The sequence below is a fragment of the Mustela lutreola genome, chromosome 8, assembly GCF_030435805.1.
Source record: "Mustela lutreola isolate mMusLut2 chromosome 8, mMusLut2.pri, whole genome shotgun sequence".
NCBI classification, from domain to species: Eukaryota; Metazoa; Chordata; class Mammalia; order Carnivora; family Mustelidae; genus Mustela; species Mustela lutreola.
The window spans coordinates 43603335-43623483 of record NC_081297.1 but is presented as its reverse complement, the minus strand read 5'-3'; the positions used below and the strand labels follow the sequence as shown (position 1 = coordinate 43623483).

Genomic DNA, 20149 nt, shown 5'->3' with positions numbered 1-20149 from the left:
TTTTGCCCTGCCTTTTCAAAACTTGTTTGCCAAGTTCCCCAGTTTAATAAATGGTATCACATTCATCTGTTGCTTAAGAATAAATCACCAACTAATTCCTAATTTGTCTCTCACTCCCTACATTAAAACTATAAGGAAGTCCCAATATATCTGAAATTCAACCTTTTCTGTCCATGCTTTCCTCCTGTGAAGCATTATCTCTTGCTCAGACTACCAGAGTAGCTTTCTCTTCTTCATAGCTAGCTAGACTGAGTTCTTAAAGCTTATAGTAAATGTGGTCACTCCTTGCTTAAGGCCTGGCTGTGCTCCCCGCTTACACTGAGGATAAAATCCAAATTCCTTACCATGGTTTATGAGATTCTGCATCTCTGACTACTTGCCAGCTCTGTGATCCCACCACTTACGACTTCTCCTCACTATATCAACTTTAAAAAAAAAAAATGAGCCAAGTTTTTGCTATGCTCAAAGCATTTGTTATGTTCTCTCTACCTCTTCCTCCAGTTCCTTACATGGCGCACTTTTCACATCCTCCATGACAGTTCCTTAGTGATATCTACCCTGACAATTGTAGCACAATAAACTACATCTCTATTCATGTATTCAGTATCTCTATTACATGGCTCAGTTTTATTTTTGCCATAGCACATGCCACTGTGCTATGAGATGCTTCTTTTTCAGTTTATGTTGTTTTGCCTCTTTCAAAAATAAGTTCCATGAGACCAGAGAGGTTATACTCTATTCTCTTTCTTAAAACTGTGCAGCCCTTGGTTGGCATTCAGGAAGTATTTGCTAAATAGATAAGTGGAGGTTAGCTCTTTTCGGAAAAAATTGACAGTTGGGTTTAGAATGCATGCTGGGTTCTCCCCCACCCCCCCACCATATATGTGCTGCCAAAGCAGGCATGAGGATTTTTTTGTTTTTTGTCTTGAGATATATTTATTTATTTGAAAAAGGGAGGGAACATGAGTGGTGGAAGGGGCAGAGGGAGAGGAAAAGAGAGAATCTCAAGCTGACTCCCTCTTGAACATAGAGTCCAACTTGGGGCTTGATCCCACCACCCATGAAGTCATGACCTGCGCTAAAATCACCATTTGGTTGCTCAACTGACTGAGCCACCCAGGCTTTCCAGAATGCATACTGATTTTAACTTTATCTTAGTTGGTAGAAACTTGAATTTTTATTAGGTTATTTTTAATTAGTTTTTAGGAGATATTCTTTTGTACTTTATGATACCAAGGGATTACTTCCTAAAGCAGAAGGTGGGGCGCCTGGATGGTTCAGTTCGTTGTGTCTGGCTCTTGGTTTCGGCTCAGTCTGTGATCTTAGAATCATGGGATCAGGCCCTACATTTGGTTCACTGCTCAGCTGGGAGTCGTCTTGAGATTCTTAATCCCTTCCCTCTGCACCCTTCCAAATAAATAAATCAGTCTTAAGAAAGGATAAAATAAAAGGCTTTTCAGTGACTTATAAACTTATGCAGCAAGGATAAGCAAACTATGGGCCCTGTGTACCCTTTGTACAGCCTGCAAGCTAAGAATTTAAAATGGTTAAAAACAACAGAGAAGAATATGTGACATGGATTATAAATGGCTTACAAAGTGCATAATACTCTCTGGCTTTTTACCAACCAAAACCAAAAAACAAAAATAAAAAACCCCAAAAAAGGGACGCCTGGGTGGCTCAGTGGGTTGAGCCGCTGCTTTCGGCTCGGGTCATGATCTCAGGGTCCTGGGATCGAGTCCCGCATCGGGCTCTCTGCTCAGCGGGGAGCCTGCTTCCTCCTCTCTCTCTCTGCCTTCCTCTCTGCCTACTTGTGATCTCTCTCTGTCAAATACATAAATAAAATCTTAAAAAAAAAAAAAAAACCCAAAAAAGTTTGCACACCCTTGCTGGAGGGTCTGGCCCTTCATTCCCTGTGTGACCTCATCTATCAGTATGCTGTGTCTCCATCTACTTTGATCACATTAGTCAGGCACACTCTTAACATCAGGACTTTTGCATCTTCTGTTTCCTCTCTATGGAACACTCTCTCCTTCATAGGTGCATAGCTGTGGCTTATTTCTCCTTTTCCTTTACATCTTTACTTAGATGTTCTATTCACAGTGCGGCTTTTCCCAAGCACTTCATTTATTTTTTAATTTTAAAAGATTTTACCACTTACTTGACAGACACACAGAGGGAACACAAGCAGAGGGAGTGGGAGAGAGAGAAGCAGACTTCCTGCTGAGCAGGGAGCCCAATAGGGGGCTCGATCCCAGGACCCTGGGATCATGACCTGAGCCGAAGGCAGATGCTTAATCAACTGAGGCACCCAGGCATACGCTGAGCACTTCATTTAAAATTGCAGTCTCACCCCCATTCCCTCTTTTTCTCTTATTTTTTTTCCACTGGATTTATTACCGCTGACATGCAGTGTATTTTACTTATATTCTCTCTCTTCCCATAGCGAAGGAAGAGAAGTTTGGGTTTTATTCTGAGTGTAAGGGGGGAGCACAGCAAGGCCTTAAGCAAGGAGTGACAGGATTTACTGTAAGCTTTAGAAGTTCAGTCTAGCTGACTATGTAGAAGAGACTAGTAGAAGAGTAAAATACAGAAGTAAAGGTACCAGTCAGAAAGCTACTCTGGTAGTCTGAGCTAGATAATGCTTCACAGGAGAGCATGGACAGAAGTGGTTGAATTTCAGATATATTTGGACTTCCTTATAGATTTAATGTAGGGAGTGAGAGACGAATTAGGAATATTCCCAAAGTAATACCTAGCACATAGAAGCTTTCATGAAATATTCATTGAATTAATGGTAATGGATTAGAGTTTCTTTGAGATCAAAATTTTAAAAAGAGCTTTTGGGGCATCTGAGGGGCTCAGTCAGTTAAGCATCTGCCTTTGTCTCAGGTCATGATCTCAGGGTCCTGGATGGAGTCCTGCATTGGGCTCCCTGCTTAGCAGGGAGAGGCAGACTTCTTCTCTCTCTGCCTCTGCTGCTCCCCCTGCTTGTGCTCTTTCATGCTCTGTGTCTGTCAAACAAACAAACAAACAAACAAATAAATAAATATTTTAAAAAGAGATTTCTGTCAAAAACATCAATTCTCTTAACTTTGAGTAACTGCTGTGAGTTAGGCCTTGCCTCAGATATGTGGAGATATATAATATAAGGTCCTTGCCTACAAGGTGACTAGTGTAGTAGTGAGAACAAACATGGAAATAAGTGAAATTAAATATAAGATGGGATTAGTCATGGTGCTTTTCCCTTGCTGATTAAAAGCTGTTGAATTGGTGCTCCCTTCGGCAGTACATATACTAAACTTTGAACAATACAGAGATTAGCATAGCCCCTGCAAAAGGATGACAGGCAGATTTGTGAAATGTTTTATTTATAAAACAAAAACTTTTGATCATTTAAAGCATTTTTTGTAAAATTTTACAGTGTTTATATCAAACTCTACATTGTTAATGATTTTATATTCTTTTTTAATGATTTTTATCATAAAATCTTTCTTTTTTTTAAAATCATGATTTAAACAATCTGTAGATTGTTAAGGATACAGTTCCATAAAAATAAAAGTCCCTCCTTAAAGCAGCTCTTAAACGTTGTCATTAGACATAAAACATATAAAACTATTATTTATTTTCTTGTATACTTTTGGGGATGGTATCATATGAAATTGATATATATTTTTAAAGGTTTTATTTACTTATTTGACAGAGGGAGCAAAAGCAGGGGGAGTGGCAGGCAGAGGGAGAGGGAGAATCAGGCTTCCCGCTAAGTGGGGAGCCCAGTGTGGGGCTTAGTCCCAGGACCGTGGGATCATGATCTGAGCTGAAGGCAGACGCTTAACTGACTGAGCCACCCAGGCACTCCTGAAAGGGATATTTTTTAAGCCAAGTGTAGGTGTTTAGGTAGTATTACGAAATTTCACATCTTAGTTTTTATACTGAGTGTTAATGGAGCTGTTCTCAGGAAGATAGAAGGAGAGGAAGTGTGTGTGTGTGTGTGCGCGTGCGCGCACAAATGCAATATCTGTATATTCTCTCTCTCTCTAGCATTTTCGACATTATAGAGATGTTTTATAGGTAATACTTTGTCAGTATAATTTTGCTTCTAAGTAGCATATTTTTAAGCTCTTTTTCTTTTTTTGAAGATTTATTTATTTTAGAGAGAGAGCATGAGATGAGCAGGGGAAGGGACAGAAGGAGAGAGAGAAAATCTCAAGCGAACTCTGCATTGAGTGTGGGGCCTGACACAGGGTTCAGTCTCATGCCCCTGAGATCATGACCTTAGCTGAAATCAAGAGTTGAATGCTCAGCTGACTGAGCCAGCCAGGTGTCCCTTTTAAGCTCTTTTTTTAGCTTAAACTTCTTTTTTCTAGTGAAAACACAAATAGCTGAATCAGGTTTGATTTTTGGTATTTCTTTAAACCTGACAATAGTAGCATTCTATTTTTTTCTTAAATTTGCGTGGGAGATTTTTATGTTGGGTAACCTATTATGTATGTATTATGTGTGTCTTTTTGACAAAGGGAAAGCCATTAGACATGTAGTTTCTGAAAAAAGTATTTATGGCTTCTTAATAAAATGGAAGTTTTGAAGAGCAAGAATTATTCCTTTCTAGTTGTTCTTAGGTGCTTAAAGATAAGGAAAGTGTTCATTTTTCATTGCATTGTAATGTTAAACTGTATTTTCCCTAAACTCTATTGTTTTGGGTAGATTTATCAATTGAGGGGATGTACTTAGTTTCCTTTTTATGCATGTGTTGAACAAATATTTAATGAGCATCTGTACACTAGGAGGAACTATGCTAGGTGTTAAGAATTAGGAAAATGTAGCAAACATGGACCTTGAACTCTAGGAAAGCATTTTCATTCCTTTTTCTTTTCTTTTTTTTTTTTTTTTAAGATTAAAAAAAATTTTAAGTAATCTCCACCTCCAGTGAGGGGCTCAGACTTACAACCCCAAGATCTAGAGTCATAGGCTCCACTGACTGAGGTAGCCAAGTGCCCCTAGGAAGACATTTTCATAGATACAATGAGATATAAATCTGGTTCACAGTAATATAGCAGCAATAATAGGAACAAATTAACATGTCATAAGTTATATTTAGTTAAAGTGAATGCAGGAGCTGAAAGGGATCAGTAGTAGTTATGGCCTAACAGATTTACCTAAGTTTGGGTTTGAATTTTAAGAGGTAGAGACTGAGGGAACAATGACAAAGTAAATAGGGGCAGATTTAGTAGATCTGATGTGATCCTGAGAATTCTGTATTTTCAGCAAGCTCCCACATGATGCTAATGATATATATTCATATAAAACTTCTTGTGACGGAGACCAGTAGAGATCAGATTGTCTTTTCCATTTTTGCTTTTTTCTCTTCTTACCCATTAATTTATTCATGTTTGTGTGAGAGTGGAGAGTGTTCAGTCTATTATTCATCATTTCGTTGTTAAAATAGTTGAGAACTCATCAATTGAGAATCAGATTTTAAAGGATTAATTCATTTATGAATCTCCTTTCTCCTTTTCCTGCTTGAAAAATAATAAATATATAAGTCCACTTAGAATTTAATCCCAGTTAATTAATTCAGGCATAATAGCAGTCTGAGAGAGTTTATAAAAAAATCTATACTAAGCCATTTAAATCCTTTTCATTCTGTTTGCACTTTAAGGTATGGATTTACTAACATATTTGGATTTTGTTGTCAATTTGGATTTAAATCAAATTATATATTGATCTGTTTATAAGTAAAGAAAAGGTAATTTCATGTTTCAAAGGTTCTGTTTTGTCTCAGAATATTTATTTCTGAATATACATTGTAGTAACATCTTTTATTTTTACTCTTAGCATATGTTTTGATGATACTGCCTTTTGTATTCTTTACCTAAGAAACAGTATTGAAAAGGATATTAGTGAGATAAGAAATTGGGTGTATTCATTCCCTCTAGTTAATTTGTGAATTCAGAATTCTACATACACTCGTGCTTGTGTGTGCACACATACATAATACAAGGAGGTGGGGTAGAAAAGACAATAGGAGAGAGATTGATTTAATCCTCTTATAATTTTCTGTACTTTTTTTAGTTCTCTGACTTTCAAGATAAAATCATTTTATTTTCATATTTAATTATCCTTTATTCTGTACAGTGAAAATGTAGAAGTAATAGCCAGAAAACTAAGATAAAGAAAAGAAATTGAAAGTATAAAAAGAAAACCTTAGGAAGTAGAAAATTAAAGATCAAAAAAATAAGGGAAACTTAAATGTGCCATAGTTGGACTACCTTCTATTAGTGTGATACAGAAGACCCTATTTTGAGATAAAACTGTATTTCATTTAAAAAAATGTAGGTATTTATGTATTTGTTTTAGAGAGCATGCATGTGTGTGCATGTGAGCAGGGGGAGTGGTAGGGGGTGAAGGAGAGAATCTCAAGTAGGCCCGGTGCCAAACAGGGAGCCCCATGGAGGGCTTGATCTCATGACCTAACCTGAGCTGAAATCAAGAGTCTGCTGCTTAACTAACTGAGCCACCCAGGTGCCCACATGTCTCATTTTTTAAAAACATAACTTTAAAATGTTTTAAAAAATTTTGTCTATTGGGGCATCTGGGTGACTCAGGTCATGTCTCAGTGTTGTGAGATCAAGCTCTGAGTCAGGCTTCACTCTTAGCTTGGAATCTGCTCGGGATTCTTTGCCTCATCTTTCCCTCTCCCTCTGTTCCTCACCCAAACTGTGTGCTCTGTCTCTCTCTCCAAAATAAATAAAATATATAAAAAGTATTTTGTCTATTTTAGAAAATTTAGAAACTACAGAAAACCATTAGGAAAAAATTAAAAACAGCTGAAATTTTTAACTTTTTAGTATTTTAATTTTTAATTTTTTTGATTTTGCGTGTGTGTGTGTACATGCACACATGTATGTTTAGGATCATGCTTTGAATTCAGCTTGGTATTCTGTATTTGTTTCTTAGCATTTTATCATGTCTTTTTGGAGTTGATGGAGATAATCATTAAAATTCTGTGACCAGTATTTTGAAAATCAGAAATAACATTTTTGGTTTTTAAACACACACTACAAGTTGGATTGGAATATTGTTGGGATGGGGTAGGGGCAGTGGGATTTTTTTATTCTCTTTTCTGAAATACAGCTAAAAACACCCTGAAATAGATCTGTGACTTAAGGGTAAAGTCAGAAATTTAAAAAAATCATTAGCTCTCGGATAATAATTATGATTAAAAAGAGTGAAATGGGTTTTAATTGGATTAAATGTTAAGCATATAAAGTTGGCCCTCGAACCAAAAAATACACAGGTAATTTTAATTAGGTTTTTTACTCTATGTAACCAAGTCACCAGGTTGCTGTAGGCATTAGTGGTTGCTAGCACCATCTGGAATAATGCATATATAGAGAGTGAGAAGAATTATACGCCAGGTGAGATTTTTTTCTCCCTTAAAACAGAGAGTGAAATGTTTGTACCTATTAAAGCAATGTTATGAGGAATTTAATTTTGAGAAAGAGCAATTTGATTCATGAAAACAATTTTGCTTTATTTTTTTGGCCTTTTTAAATGCAAAGTACCAATCTTTTTTTCCCATTAGTTGATATAATTGATATCAGACTAACACAAATGGAATTACTAGCATAGAAAATTATGTAATGAGGAGGGTGAAATATAAACATGACTTATGTTTCTATTTCTTTTATTGGTAACTATTTTTATTATATTCTCTGTGGTTGAATCTTTCTGTGAATAGTCAAGATAGCAGAAAGTACAGATCTGAAATGTGACCTTGGCATAGCTTATTATGTATGTACTTCCATTAGAGAATGACTTTTTATCCTACTATTTATGTCATTAATAAAGTATTTGATTTTGAATAAGTTTTTTAGTTAAAATTCTATGCTGAAGAAACATTTAGAAATTACTTTTAAAAATTTTGTTGTGTGTAGGTGGGATCATATTCAGATCAACCTAAAAGAGAATGTGTGTTTTCAAAACCTTGTAGAGAGGATTCCACAGTTATGTTTTTGACAGTATTATTAACTATATTCTCTGAGAAACCTTCGTTACAGACAACAATAAAAATGCCAGAATTCTTTCATTAATTTCATAAATGTATAGTTAAGGTGGAGGAATATAAAGAAATTTATAGGGGTAAATACACAAAATATAAAAGATAGGGTTTGTCTTGTGATAAAATTGGTTTAACATTGGAAAATCTCAAAGACATGTCAATAAAATAAGCATTCATGTATTCACAACTAAAATGACAACTTTTGGCAGACAAGGAAAGATTAAAAAGTTCCCACAGAAAAAAGTTAACAGATATTCTAGTCAATTATGAAATGTAAAAGCATTTTGCTGAATCAAGAGAAGGACAAAGATACTCATTCTCACTACTCCTTTTCATCATGCTTCTGGAAATTCTAGGAAGTTCAATGAGAAAAGATAAAAAGAATGAAAGATTGAAAAAATCCTGAAATACCCAAAAGAATATACAGAAAAATTATTAGCAGAAACATTTACCAAGATCGTTCCATATAAACCCACATATTGAAATCAAATGCATGTCCACATGCCAGCAAGAAAACATTAGAATAAAATTAATTTAATAAATTATATCACTGGAATAATTGATTAAAGAAAGGTTCATCTGGGTTTGGGACTATTAGATGAAAAGTTGATGAAAGGTGAATTTTATACACAGATGAGAAGGCTGTTACTACCTTAATACATTGATGAATCCTAGCTTTGTTAAGAATGGGAAAACCAGACATTACATGCTTTCCAATGTGAGGCAATATGAAATATACACTGCCATTATTTAGTATTATGACTTACAGAGTTAAAACTGAATCTGGTCAAGTCTTTCAGGCTAAATCTCAGTATCTAAAGAAAAGGAAAAGCAGGAAATGAGTTAAATGACTCCATGAAGAAACAGACAAATAGCCCAAAATGTAAGTCATTTTATAAGAAAAACTGAAATCTGTTTCCTTAAGAAGTCAGTGGCATTTTAAAAAGGGGGCAGAGGAAGAAGTGAGGGATTTTTCTCTAGATTAATAGAACTTGGAAGGATTTAACAAACACAATGCTGTGAACCTTTAATGAATTCTGATTCAAACAAGCCAACTGTGAAAAGATTTATTTTGAGATGACTGGGGACCATTGAATATGTATTGGACATTAGATAACAATGAATTGTTAATTTTGTCAATACTTACATTGTTGAAAACTATTTTGGGGGGAGTACTTTTTATAAGGAACTTTGTAATGACATGGTGTCTGAAACTTAAAATGACAACAAAAAATATAAGGTCCCTAGGAATAAAATAAAGTCTTTTATTGAAGAAATTCAAACACTTCTTGAAAACAAAGGTTAAGGATAACTAAATAACTAGAGAGACATACCATGTCAATGAATTGAAAGGTTCAAGAGCATGAATATGTCTGTTCTTCCCATATTGATTTGTAGATTCAGTACAGTTTCAATAAAATTCCCAAAAGGTGGCTGCTGAGTTTTGATTGCTCTAGTTGATTGGTTGATTGGCTGGTTTTGCAGTTTGATAGCCTGGTTCTGAAGTTTATATGAGAAGTCTAAAGGCCAGGAAACAACAAAATGGTCCTGAATAAGAACAAGGTAGGCAGGCTTGCCTGAAATAACTATTGAGATTTTATATAAAGGCATAATAATTAAGGAAATACAGATTTGGCATAGAAATTCGCAAAGATACCAGAGAGCCACAAAATAGGCACACTTGTTTTCAGAAACTTTCTATATGACAGTTGTGACAGTGCATGTTACTGCTGCTAGGACAATTAGCTATCAATATATGTAAAAAATGAAATTTTATTCTTACCTCATGTCATACCTGAAAAATGAAATTATGTCTTTAGTTCATATCATATACAGCATCAGTGTCAAATGGATTAATGACTTCAGTGTGAAAGACAAAGTTACAAAATTTTTAAGAGAATATCTTTATGAGGTTGGGAAAGGGAAGATACTGTGAACAAAATCACAAAATTGCAAACCATAAAGAAGATTGGTACACTTGATACAATAAAAATTTTAAAATTTTATAATTAAAAACATATCATAAAGGTAATTCATAGATTGGAAGAAAATATTTGTATAACATATAATAGGGGATTATTATACAAAATACAGAAAATATACTTAAAGTCATTAAGAAAAAGATACCTAATTAAAAAATGGGCAGAAGATATAAGTAGCTATATTACAGATGTAGAAACAGGAATGGCCAAATACCATATGGAAAGATGTTCAGAACTACTGGGGAAGATGGCAGAGTAGGAGGGCCCTAAGCTCACCTCATCCAATGGATACATCTAGATAACAGCCACATAATTGTACATAACCCAGAAAATGACCTGATGACTGATAGAACAAACTCTCTGTCGCTAAATGTAGAGAAGAGGCCACATTGAAGAGGGTAGGAAGGGTGGAAAAGTGGTCAGCAGCTAAAGGGACTCACAGGGTTTTCTGTGGGAGGGAGGGATGCCTGAGATGTGCAGAAATCAAAGAAACAGACTCTCACACTAGGAATTCCAAAATCATTTGTCTTTGAAAAACAGAGGTGCTGAATTCTTCTAGTCAGTGGGGCTTAAAAATCTGGAAATCTGAAATTCAGCAGACTCCTGGGAGAGCCAGTAGAGCGAGAGGAACCTGAGTTCCCACTTTCAAAGAGATAGCACAACAAATAGCTCCCTAGAGATACAGCATAGAAGCAGCAGTTTGAAAAATACATGGGGTATACTGGAGGGAGATTTGTTTACTAATCTCAGAGTGTGTGCTGGAAGGAGAAGCATCCCGTGAGATTTCTCCAGGAATGAAGAAGCTGTTGGACACCATTTCCCTACCCAACTCACAAGCATAAACACATGGCCACCTGTGGGAACAAGCTCAGTGTCCATACTAGTATGGAAACCACTTAAGGCTTTCAGCTGACTTTACAGTAGAAACTTTGCACGCCAGAAGGGAGTGGCATGATATATTCAAAGTCCTGAAAGAAAAAAACCTGCAGCCAGGAATACTCTATCTAGCAAGACTATTATTCAGAATAGAAGGAGAGATGAAGAGTTTTTCCCAAACAAAAGTTAAAGAAATTCATGACCACTATACCAGTCTTAGAAGAAATGGTGAAGGGGACCGAATGGAAAAGAAAGACCATAAGAGTAAAAGCAATAACATAAAAGAGTAAACACAATAGAATTAAGTGTATCTTTAAAAATCAGCCAAAGGATTCACACAATAAAGAGATGTATGGTACTGTATACCTAAATGTGGAAAGTGTACGGGGATGAAGTAAAAAATGAGCTCAAACTTAAGTGACCATCAACTTAATATAGACTGTTACATGCATAAGATGTTGTATATAAACCTAATGGTAATCATAAAGCAAAAACTGATAATAGATATGCAAAGAATAAAGAGAAAGGAAGCCAAATGTATCACTAAAGAAAGAGAAGCAAGAGAAGAACTACAAAAACAACCATAAAACATGTAACAAAATAACAATAAATACATAGCTATCAAAAATTACTTTCAATATAAATGGACTAGATGCTCCATTCAAAAGATATAGGGTGACAGAGTAGATAAAAAAAAAAAAAAAAGCAAGACCCATCTGTGTGCTACCTACCAGAGATTCGTTTCAGACCTGAAGACACATGCAGATTGGAAGTGATGGGATAGAAAAGCACTTATCATACAAACCAAAATTAAAAGAAAGCTGAGGTAGCAATACTTGTATCAGACAAAATAGACTTTAAGACTGTAACAAGAGACAAAGAAGGACACTATATCATTATAAAGGGAACAGTTCAAGAAGGCATAGCAAGTGTGGCAATTGTAAATATGTATGCACCTGGCGTGGCAGCACCCAGATACATAAAAGAGCTAATAAACATAAAGGAAATAATTGATAGTAATGGGACTTGAACTTCAATTGATAGAAGGGACTTCAACACCTAATTTACATCAATGGACAGATCATCTAAACAGAAAATAACAAGGAAATAGTGTTTGAGAAGGACACATTGGACCAGATGGATCTAACATATATTCAGAACGTTTCATCCTAAAACAGTAGAATACACCTTTTTTTCAAGTGCGCATGGTTGCGTTCTTCAGAATGGATCACATATTAGGCCACGAAACAAGTCTCAACAAATTCAAAAAGGTCAAAGTCCTACGATGTCATTTCCAACCACAGCACTATGAAACTGGAAATCAACCGTAAGAAAAAATCTGGGAAGACTACATATACATGGAGGTTAAACAACATGCTGTCAAACAATGAATGGGTCAGCCGTGAAATCAAAGAGGAAATAAAAAAAATATGAAGACAAACATAAATAAAGACAGCAGTCCAAAATCTGTATAGCAATATAGGCATACTCCAAGAAACATGACAAACCTCAACTAACCCTCCTGTAAGAGCTAGGAAAAGAAGAACAAACAAAACTCAAAACCAGTAGAAGGAAGGAAATAATAAATAGTAGAGCAGAAATAAACATAAACTAAAAAAGACCCCAACAGAACAAATCAGTGAACTCAGGAGCTGGTTCCTGGAAAAGATCAACAGGATTGATCTTGACTTGACTCCCCACAGAAAGAGAGGACTCAGATAAACAAAATCAGAAATGAAAGAGATAAAACAACTGAAACCACAGAAATACAAGGGTTATGAGAATATTTTGAAAAATTATATGCCAACTAATTGGATAGCCTAGAAGAAATGGATAAATTCCTAGAAATGTATAATTTACAAAAGTGAAATAAGAAGAAATAGAAAATTTGAACACATTGATTATCAGCAATGAAATTAAGGCAGTAATCAAAACCTCCCAACAAATAAAAGTTCATGACTAGAAGACTTTTAGAGATGATTTCTACCAAACATTTAAAGAAGACCCATACCTATTCTTCTCCAAACTATTCAAAGAAACAGAAGAGAAAGAAAAGAAAGCTTCCAAATTCATTCTGTGAGTCCAGTACTATCTTGATACCAAAACCAGTTAAAGATTCTACTAAAAAAAAGAACTGCAGGCCAATATCTCTGATGAATGTAGTTTAAAAAAATCCTCAACAATGTATTGTCAAACCAAATCCAACAATACATTAAAAAAAAATCAGTATCACCAAGCGAGATTTATTCCTTGGATAGAAGAGTGGTTTAATTCATAAACTAATGTGATATGTCACATCAACAAGAGAAAGGATAAAAAACTGCATGATCATTTCAATACATGGAGAAGAAGCTTTTGACAAAGTACAACATCCATTCATGATAAAACTCTGAACGGAGTGGGTTTTCAGGGACCACACTTCAACATAAAAAAGGCCATATATGAAAAACCCACCATAGACATCATACTCAAATGAGGAAAAGGTGGGAGCTTTTCTCCTAAGTTCAGGAGCAAGACAAGGATATCCATTCTCACCCTTTCATTCTGGAAGTTAATAGCCTGGATTTAATAGGCTGTGTGTAACAGACAAGTTGGGGGAGTCTTGCTTTAGTGTGTCCTGCCATCCCAAGGAGGCTGCCAGGGTACTCTTTTTTTCTCTCTGTCAAGTCACTTTCTTTTGATGGCTCTTGTCACCATGATGGCAGTGAGGTCTGGGGACTGGAGACAGTGTGTCCCTAGAACCACAGCACGAATTCCTTGCCAGGGCCCGAGCATTCCTGATGCAGAGGCTGCTGCGGTCTCTGCTGTGAGCGCCTGCTCGTCTTGGCTCATCGTTTCTTCACATTCCATGTTACAGAACATCTGCACCCCAAGAAGGGTCTGGTGGAGGCAGATTTAACCCCTTGTTTTCCAAGGATCATGTAAAGTCATTGAAGTTGTGAAAGTCTATTTTTTTTCCCCTGTAAATCTATTTTTCACAGAATATAAGAAACATCAATGACTAGGTCTGTCCTCCCTCCTCTTTCCCCTTCACCTAAGATCATCATTCCTGTTTGTATTGTCTTTATGTCCAGAGTAAACTAGGTGACTTATTTGTACAAAATGTTATTTTGCCACAAGAGACAGTAATAAAAGATTTTCACAGTTTAAAAAAAAAAAAAAAAGTACTGGAAATCCTAACCATAGCAGTCAGACAACAAAAAGAAGTAAGAGGCCTCCAAATTGTCAAGGAAGAAATAAAACTTCTATTTGCATGTGACATGATACTGTATACAGATACTGTATACAGAAAGCCCTAAAGATTCCACCAAAAACCTTCCTGAACTGGTAAATGAATTCAGTAAGATCACAGTATACAAAAGCAATATATAGGAATCTGTTGCATTTGTATACATAGAAGCAGAAAGAGAAAATTAAAAAATAGTCCCTTACACAGATGTACTAAAATATAAAATACCTAAGAATAAACTTAACGAAAGAGGTCAAAAGCCTATAATCTGAAAACTATAAAACATTGACGAAGGAAATGGAAGATAACACTAACAAATGAGAAGATATTCCATGCTCATGGACTGGAGGAACAAATACTGTGAAAGTGTCCATATAGCTGAAGTAATGTATAAATATAATGCAATCCCTATGAAAATATCCATTATTTTTTTCAGAGTTAGAACAAATGATCCTAAAACTTCTGTGGAACACAAAAGACCCTGAATAGCCAAAGTGATCTTGAAAAAGAACAAAACTAGAGAACACAATCCCAGATTTCAGGATGTAGTACAAACTTGTAGTAATCAAAACAGTATGGTACTGGCATAAAAACGGACACATAGATCAGTGGAACAGAATAAAAAACCCAGAAATAAGCCCACAATTACATCATCAATTAATCTATAAAGGAGGCAAGAATATGTAGTGGTGAAAAAGTCTGTTTAAGAAATGGTGTTGGGAAATCTGGAGAGCTATGTGCACTAGGGTGAAAGTGGACCACTTTCTTACACCATACACAAACATAAATTCAAAATTGACTAAAGACCTTGAAAATCCTGGAAGGAGAGCACAGATAGTAATTTCTCTGACATCGGGTGTAACAACATTTTTCTAGATATGTCTCCTGAGGCACGGGAAACAAAAGCAAAAGTAAACTGTTGGGACCACATTAAAATAATAAGCTTCTGCACAGCATAGGAAGCAATCAACAAACAAGAAGAATGCGAGATCTTTGCAAATGACATATCTGATGAAGGTGATAAAGTGATAAAGTATATAAAGAACGTATCTGACAAAGTATATAAAGAACTTCTGCAACTCAACATGAAAAAAACAAATAATCCAATTTAAAAAAGGACAGGAGACATGAATGGACATTTCTCCAAGGAAGACGTACAGATTACCAAAAGACACATAAAAGACGGTGAACACCACTCATCATCAGGGAGATTTATTTATTTGACAGAGATCACAAGTAGGCAGAGAGGCAGGCAGAGAGAGAGAGAGAGTGTAGGAAGCAGGCTCCCCACTGAACAGAGAGCCGATGCGGGGCTCGATCCCAGGACCCTGGGATCATGACCTGAGCTGAAGGCAGAGGCTTTAACCCACTGAGCCACCCAGGCGCCCCCAATCTACTCTTTCATAGCACTGATGTTGGTAGCCTTTCCCTGTTTCCAACATAAATCTCTGAATTGATTTCTTCAGACTACCCTTTCTCATGTTTTATGGCTTTGTGCTTCGTAAAGTACGTGCTTAAACTTAGTTTCTGAAATATCATTGTAACCAATTTGCTACCTTTGTTAGGAAATAATTTTGAATTGCTAGAAAAATCTTGCAGCAAGAATTCTTTGTTCATTTTCAGCTGTTACTTGGTGTCAGTGGTATAGATTTGTAAATGAAAATGTTCTTTTCTGTGCATATATATGAAAAGCTTCGTTTTTCTCCCCTTTGTCAATAGGCAAGTGAAAGACCAGAATAAGAAGGTAGCAAATCTGAAGCACAAGGAACAGGTGGAAAAGAAGAAGAGCGCACAGATGCTTGAGGAGGCTCGACGAAGGGAGGACAATCTCAACGACAGTTCCCAGCAACTACAGGTTAGAACACGAGGACAGTCTGAAAGGATTAGGTGAAGAGATTTGATCCATAATTGCATGTTGTTTTCCTCTTCACCTTTATCCTCCTCTTTTTTCTCTTCGTAACCCTGCTTGCTGCCTTCCTCTGAGACCAACTGTTTAGCAATAAAGGAATGGCTTTAAATAGAAAAGGCAAGTTTTATTCCACAGCTTTGTGAGAACATCCCAGCATAGGAGAAAGTTCACCTTGCTTCAAGTCGATCACATTTAATTGGTAAGTTCAATGTCAGTTTAATGAGTGGGTTCTGTTAAACTTCAGGGTGGTCCATGTTACAGTTTGCCATCTTCCTTCATTAAAGTACGTTGCTAAACTTGGTTCATGTCTGTTGAGCTTCCCCCTGTGTTTTTCATTCTTCTTTTCCCTTTTTTCCTGCCTTTTCCTTTTTGCCCTCTCCCTCTTTCTTCCCTCCTTTTTAAACATTCAGTGTAGAGAGCATATTTCACAGTCATACAGGATGTATAAACTACAGAGTGATAATTGATGTGTAGACCTAATGACTCACAAATGAGGGTGTAGTGATGATATGAGAAGTGTGTATATGTGCCCAGTACTTGGCCGTAGGCCCTGGTCATTCACGGCTTCTAACCTTTACAGTGATCCAGTGGACAGATGGTTTTGTACACATTTTATAGGTAAGGAAACAGACTCAGAGAAATTGAATTAGTCACCTAAATGCACACAGTTGTCAAAGTGGCTCAGCCGTGACTTTAACTGAGACTTTGTGGATCTCTAGCCTATCAGAATGAAGGTTTAAATTTTAGAGAAGAATATCATAAGCTTTGCTAGAAACCTCTGAAACTTCTGCCAAGGCTGCTAAGCCATTGTCACTTCGTTTTTCTCTTTACAACTTCGAATTGGGTATGAGAGACTTTGTCACAGTTGCATTATCATGAAATCTTTACTAGAGAGATTTGGAGGAGTTATTACTGTAGAAGCCATTTTTAGGCTTACAACAAAGTCTATTTCAGACATATTTTTAATTTCTTTTTTCATTTATCTTTTATATAAAATTTATTGATTATAAAGTACATAGTGCTTATAGGAGTAGTATACATTTTCTCAAATGCAGCACCTTTTGATAAAGCAGCATACCAATTTTCCCTCCCTCTTGCCAACAACAGTCAATACTGCCAATTTTCTCTTCCTCCCTGCCAATCTGATGGATGGAAAATATTTAATTTTTGTTTTAATTTATATTTCTCTGATTACCAGTGAGGCTAAGTATTTATTCATGTCTTAAATTGTCATTTGTTAATGTAAATCAGATATTATTCCTCCTCCGTGTTGGCCCTTTCCCCAAGCATTTTTTGGTTCATTTATTCCTGTTAAGGGAACATATAAATATTTATCTACAACTATTTTTAAGTTGTTCTGGGCTTTCACTTTTTACCTATATATTTTTTTAAAGATTTTATTTTTTTGAGAAAGAGAGACAGAACATACACAAGTCAGGAGAAGGGGCAGAGGGAGAGGGAGAAGCAGACTCCCAGCTGAATAGGGAGCCTGATGCTGGGCTCAGTCTCAGGAGCCTGGTATCATGAACTGAGCCGAAAACAGATGCTTAACAACTAAGCCAACCAGGTTCCCTCACCTTTACGCTTGTTTGTTTGTTTGTTTTAAGATCTTATTTATTTATTGAACAGAGATCACGAGTAGGCAGAGAGGCAGGCAAAGAGAGAGGAGGAAGCAGGCTGCCTGCTGAGCAGAGAGCCCCATGAGGGACTGGATCCCAGGATCCTGGGATCATGACCTGAGCCAAAGGCAGAAGCTTTAACCCACTGAGCCACCCAGGCACCCCTTACCTTTACTTTTTCTTTTCTTTCCTTTTTTTTTTTTTTTTTTTAAATAAGATTTTATTTATTTATTTATTTGACAGAGAGAGCACATGAGATCACAAGTAGGCAGAGAGGCAGGCAGAGAGAGAGGGGGGAAGCAGACTCCCCGCTGAGCTGAGAGCCCAATGCGGGACTCAGTCCCAGGACCCTGAGATCATGACCTGAGCTGAAGGCAGAAGCTTAACCCACTGAGCCACCCAGGCATCCCTACTTTTTAATTTAAATTATTTTAAGGTATTTTGTGTCATGAGGGTCTTATTTTTCTTCATTGCTAAATTTTACTACGTTATTGATAGGAAATTATTTCATTGCTCACAAGTTTGAATTGGCATCTTTATATTTGATGAAATTATTTAATAGACTGTTCCTAGGATTTCTTTCAACCTCATTTGTTGAAGTAGGATCACATTATTTTTAATTACAGAAAATATTTATTTTATAGGACAAGCCCTTATTTATGTTACCTCCTTAACGGTTTCATTTATCTTGTGCCCTCTGTCCCTTTAATGTTTTGTTACTTATCTATCTGTGTAAACGGAAAGATGCCCTTTTAATCTTTTGCCGGTTTTTATGTTAACATCAAAGAAGTCTTCACGTGTAATATCCCATTTCCTTTTAGTATAATTTAAGAAGTAAGTCAGATTATTTATTTATATATTACATAGAAAAACTAATTTAGAGTAGATGAATGATTTTTCCAAGGTGTTTCAGTAAGTGATAGCTATAAATTTTATGAGAAATGATAGTTCATAGCTATCTACAAGATACACATGGATATAATTTATTGAAATATAGGGAAAGGGCATAGTATTACAAATAAGATAATTTGCATCTGGTCTCAGCTCTTTTACTAATTTTGCCACATACTTCTTAACCATTTTAGTGCAAATGACAACCTAGTGGTAGCTAGCATTCAGATTGTGATCTCTGAATAGGATTCCCCACTAAAAGAAGCTAGAGATTCTTGGAGAAATGGCTAATCACAGTTTTCATAGGAGTAAAATAGTAGAAAAGCAATTGATTTAAGATTTGTATTAACAGTAGCTCTTAATACCTGAATCTTTTTGTGTTTTAAATTTCTGCATATATATTTGGGCCCATCTATTGATGGTTTTATGAAATAGGAAATGCAAATGGAAGGAATTATTTTAGTATTTCCACTATAGGCATAATAATTCTAGGATTATAATATGTTCTCTATCATGTTAAAAAGTATAGTTAATGTTTTCAACTTTTATGAATAATGACTATTTAATCTTCATCAGATGCCACCTGTCTTCCAAAGATTAATTCTTTTGATCATGTTAATAAGCACATAGTGTGTTTTGTTTGTGAAGATTTGAACCTACTTTAAAACTAGAAGGTTCATTTTCATGTTTTGTTATTCAGTGATTGACTGCCAGCTGTGGTAGTTTATTGTGGCTTCAATTTTCCTAGCAGAAATTACAATTTGCCGCTTTTTAAATTTGCCTTTCTTTATTCTGAAAGATAAATATATTTTTAAAAATACATAATAAAACGCATATGCATACACACAGTGTAAATAATACATACAAAGTGATCATCTCAGGAAATGAGAAGATTATTGGTATCCCAGAAGTCACATGTGGATTCCTTCCCAATCATTATTTCCTCCCTTCCTCCAGAGGAAATTATTACTTGGATTTTTATTGCTCTTTGCAACCTGTTTATATATTAAATAAAAAGTATAAGTTAGCTTTACATATTTTTATTTTATATAAATGGAGTCATCAAATTTATTCTTTTGTGACTTATTTTGTTCAATATCATATGTGAGGTTTGTTCTTGATAGTTGTGTGTAATATTTGCACATTTGTCCTTGCTGTACTGTTTTTTTTTTAACTTCAAAATTCTATGTTTTATCTTGAAAGTGTTTTGAAAAGATAACTTCATTTCTTCCCAGTTTTCCATGTTTTGAATATTTAGTTGGAACTTAAAGTATTCCTTTTTGGCAGAGCACGAGTTTGGAAATAAGTTGTTACTTTACTCATTGTCCTTGGCTCAACACATTAAAAATGTTCCAAAAAGATTAAACAGATTCCTTACATATGAAATGAAAATCATACCTGATAATGGAGGGAACTTGGGAATCCTGGAAACTATAAACATAGCCATTGTTTATCATGGCCTTAGTTATGAGTGTCCTTTTTAAGATATGACTGTATACCATTGTATTCTGTTTGTACCTTTGTATTTTGGACTGTTATAACTAAGATATATTAACTAGTCTCAAATTTTTTGGTATTAGA

At 35.6% G+C, this 20149-nt stretch overlaps 1 protein-coding gene and 1 non-coding gene across 15 annotated transcripts in view; both read left to right on the top strand.

Annotated features, from left to right (window-relative positions):
- The window catches only part of ERC1 (ELKS/RAB6-interacting/CAST family member 1), a 558216-nt gene that overhangs the window by 219042 nt on the left and 319025 nt on the right, over positions 1 to 20149 (top strand). For all 14 annotated transcript variants that reach the window (XR_009356580.1, XM_059184416.1, XM_059184418.1 and 11 more), the window contains one exon: positions 15869 to 16004. Coding sequence is in view for 13 of the 14 variants with exons in the window: in XM_059184416.1 (XP_059040399.1) it covers positions 15869 to 16004 (136 nt within the window). In the remaining variant the exon portion in view is untranslated. The remainder of the gene's footprint in view (positions 1 to 15868; positions 16005 to 20149) is intronic.
- Positions 3274 to 3377, top strand: LOC131840013 (U6 spliceosomal RNA). The gene has a single exon (XR_009357133.1). It is a non-coding gene; the product is annotated as a U6 spliceosomal RNA (small nuclear RNA).